Source organism: Miscanthus floridulus, chromosome 15 (assembly GCF_019320115.1).
Source record: "Miscanthus floridulus cultivar M001 chromosome 15, ASM1932011v1, whole genome shotgun sequence".
Taxonomy (NCBI): domain Eukaryota; kingdom Viridiplantae; phylum Streptophyta; class Magnoliopsida; order Poales; family Poaceae; genus Miscanthus; species Miscanthus floridulus.
This window is the reverse complement of record NC_089594.1, coordinates 29,213,123-29,216,689: the sequence shown is the minus strand read 5'-3', so window position 1 is coordinate 29,216,689 and position 3,567 is coordinate 29,213,123. Positions and strand designations below refer to the sequence as shown.

General features: G+C 52.2%; 1 protein-coding gene across 1 annotated transcript; it reads left to right on the top strand.

The window, feature by feature from the left end:
* The first annotated feature begins 315 nt into the window (after positions 1–315).
* LOC136507279 (uncharacterized) lies at positions 316–666 on the top strand. Its single transcript, XM_066502053.1, has one exon. It carries the CDS (start codon positions 316–318, stop codon positions 664–666), a length of 351 nt encoding a protein of 116 aa, XP_066358150.1.
* Positions 667–3,567: the final 2,901 nt, after the last annotated feature.

Sequence of the window (3,567 nt, the reverse complement as noted above, 5' to 3'; positions counted from 1 at the left end):
GATGTGATAGGCCATCTGTGGGTGGTGGACGAGCACATAGAGTAGGCCATAGAAATGATAAACAACAGCAAGCTGCTGCTAATAGAGGAGTGGGCTACCCGAAAGAAGTCTAGGGAAGCCTCCTCTAGCCACGGTGGTGATGGCAAGCACCGTGGCAAGACTTCTTCAGAGAAGAAGAAGAAGGTCGACCCCAATGCCTACCGACGCTATGGGAAGATGGGCCTTTGGGCAAAGGAGTGCCCAAATTGCAAGCAGGAGAAGAAGACTAAGGCTCATTTAACGTAGGCTGATGAGGATGATGAGGCCACTCCCCTGATGGCGACATTCTATGCACTGCACGACATTGAGGCCAAGGAGAAGGGAGAGGTGATGGCGGTGAAAGGGCACGACAAGGCTCTAAAGGCTATCAACCTCAACGAACTGCTTGCCCAAGTCCACCTCAGACGTGTGGGCAGCAAACAAGAGCAGCGGTGGTACCTGAACTCCGGCGCTAGCAACCACATGACGCGCTCCAAGGAAGCCTTCTCTGAGCTCGATGGTAATGTGACCAGCACGGTGAAGTTCGGTGATGGCTCAAGGGTGGCGATCCGAGGGTGTGGCACCATCATCTTCAGGTGCCAGAATAGTGAGCACCGCACGCTAATGGATGTGTACTACATCCCATAGCTGTGTTCAAGCATCATCAGCAATGGGTAGCTGGATGAGCGTGGATGCGAGGTACTGATCGAGAGCAGGATCCTAAAGATTTAGGATCAGGAGTGGCATCTTCTCGCAAAGGTAAAACACTCATGTAATCGATTCTACCTATTTGACTTGAAGGTGGAGCAGCCGGTGTGCCTGGCAGCGTGGCACACCGAGGAGCCATGGCTGTGGCATGCCCGGTTCAGCCATCTCAGCTTTGACGCGCTCGGTTAGCTAGAGAAGATGGTCTGAGGGCTGCCCCACATCAAGCATGAAGGTGAGTTTTGTGATAGCTGCCTATCTGGGAAGCAGAGGAGGCTACCATTCCCAAAGGTGGCCAAGTATCGCACGGCAGACGCTCTTGAGCTCGTCCACGGCGATCTCGGTAGGCCAATCACGCCATCCATAAATGGTGGTCGGCGGTACTTCCTTCTGCTCATGGATGATTGCAGTAGCTATATGTGGCTACAACTTTTGATGAGCAAGGACAAGGTGGTGAAGGCGATCAAGAAGTTCAAGGCGCACGTGGAGGTAGAGAGTGACAAGAAGCTACGCATGCAGCGAACTAATCGCGGTGGCAAATTCACTTTGGTGGAGTTCGCTACATACTGTGCAGATCAGGGTGTGGTGCGACATGACACCATGCTATACTTGCCATAGTAGAATGGTGTGGTGGAGCGGCGAAACTAGATGGTGGTCGGCATGGCTCGATCTATGATGAAGGCCAAGAGGATGCCAACAAGGTTCTGGGTGAGGCGGTGACCACGGCGGTGTTCATCCTCAATCGTGCACCCACCAAGGCCCTGAAGGACAAGATGCCATTCGAAGCTTGGTATGGGCACAAGCTGAGCATGTCCTTCCTTCGGACATTCAGCTACATCGGCCATATCAGGAAGATGAAGCCGGTCCTCACCAAGCTGGAGGATAGGAGCACACCGATGGTGCTCCTAGGCTACGAGGAAGGTACCAAGGCGTACTAGCTCTATGACCCATGTGAAGGCAAGGTGGTTGTCTTGCGTGACATCGTGTTCGAGGAGAAGGCAGCCTGGGACTAGGACAATTTGGGTATAGGGAAAGCTAGCGGCTTCACCAGCACCTTTGTTGTCGAGCACTTGGTCATCCACGGTGGTGGAGATGCTAGAGAGGAGGTGTCGACCACTCTAGCAACAGAGCCGAGCACTCCTAGGGCAGTGCCGAGCACTCCAAGAGGGGTGCCGAGCACTCCATGAGTGATGCCGAGTAGTCCTATAGTGGTGCTAACCACTCTAGGACAGGTGCCAAATGCTCTCATAGCAGAGCCGAGAGGTCTTGCAGTGGTGCCGACCACTCCAAGACTAGTGTCGAGCACTCCTACAGTGGTGCCAACCACTTCAGGAGTGGTGACAAGTAGTCCAGGAGTAGTGCTGAGCACTGCAGTTGGGGTGCTAAGCACTCTAGGTGCTGTGCTGACCACTCTGGCAAAACAGGGGACGCCATCGACGCCAATCGAGTTTGCCTCATCTCCAAGTGACATCATTGAGTTCGTCGATGCCTTCCACGATGGTGAGGAGGTGCAGTTCCACAGGCTCGATGACATCATCAGCAGCACAAGGTCCTTAGGACTGATGGGTTAGCTGCTCAATGATGTAGAGCTGCTTCTCATTAGTGCAGAGGAACCACCCACATTCACGCTGGCCGAGCGTGATACAAATTGGCGACGGGCGATGCTGGAGGAGATGAAGGCGATCGAGGAAAACTGTGGTAGAACCGCCTAATCTAATGCCTCCCGGGTGTACGTGTCTTCCATTAGACACTAAGTACCCAAGAGAGAACACTAAACTATGCAGTTCCATCAAGCACACCCCAAGGGAGAACTAAAAATACACATTTTTCCATTAGGATCATAAAGGAGAGAATAAAGCTTACAACATTCTTAAGTCATTTCTTACATCACTTCATTTCTTAAGTCGATCTTCAGCCTTCATTAGAGCTTCCGACATGGCAGTCTCCCAACTCTCTATGGTTGCCACACTGGCATGCGCTTCAGCAAGCTGCACCTAGAGCATCCTAGAGAAGATCTCAGCTTCCTCGGCTCGCCAAAGGCACTTCCTCAGCTCCAAGGCTTGCCGGTCATACTGCTCATGTAGAGCAAGCAGGTATGTGGTCAAGTGCACCACAGTTGGACTATCTTCTTGCGCATCTTGCCCCTACAAAGCCTCCATGCAAGCCCTCCATACCAGCTGATTCTTTTCCAAAGATGGAAAGAACCTCATGGGGGTATGAGCAATAGGCTCTTCATAGATCTAGCAAAGGTACCGCAAGGCTTTGCAGGCCACAACTTTGTAGGTGTCGACGAAGCAAAACCCTGGTTGTAGTCACATTCCAGGCTTTAGTGATGTTGGGAAACTCCTCACTCTTTCCAATATAGACGGTAACTTCACACCGCTTAGTGCCATGCTTTTCATACTCACGACCCTCATACTCGGGACGATCTTTGACTCCGAGCTTTTGTAGGGTGGCATATAGGATTTTGGGAAAACCCTTAGTGTTCAGGAAGTAATTGCTAACCTAGGCTCCTGCCATTCCTGGTGGGTGGTTGCAAGGAAGGATTGAGCGAAAAGCTTGCTCAAAAGGAAACGCTAGGTGAGCTGGAGTGCATCGAGTGGTGGTACCAATGGCTAGGCCAGACCCTGCTTATAATGGCAGAGCGGTCAGTGGTCCTGGCACAGTCCACCTTCGGTACCTGCGTGGGGCCACTACACATGAATCGACCAAATTTTTCGCGTGTTCAAGGTGAGCGATGTTCGAGGCCATTAATGACTAGTATGACTACAGGTCAAGGGTTCGATAAGGGCGTAGAAAAAAGTACGGGGAGACGTGGGTCACGACAGGCGTGAACCAGAGGCG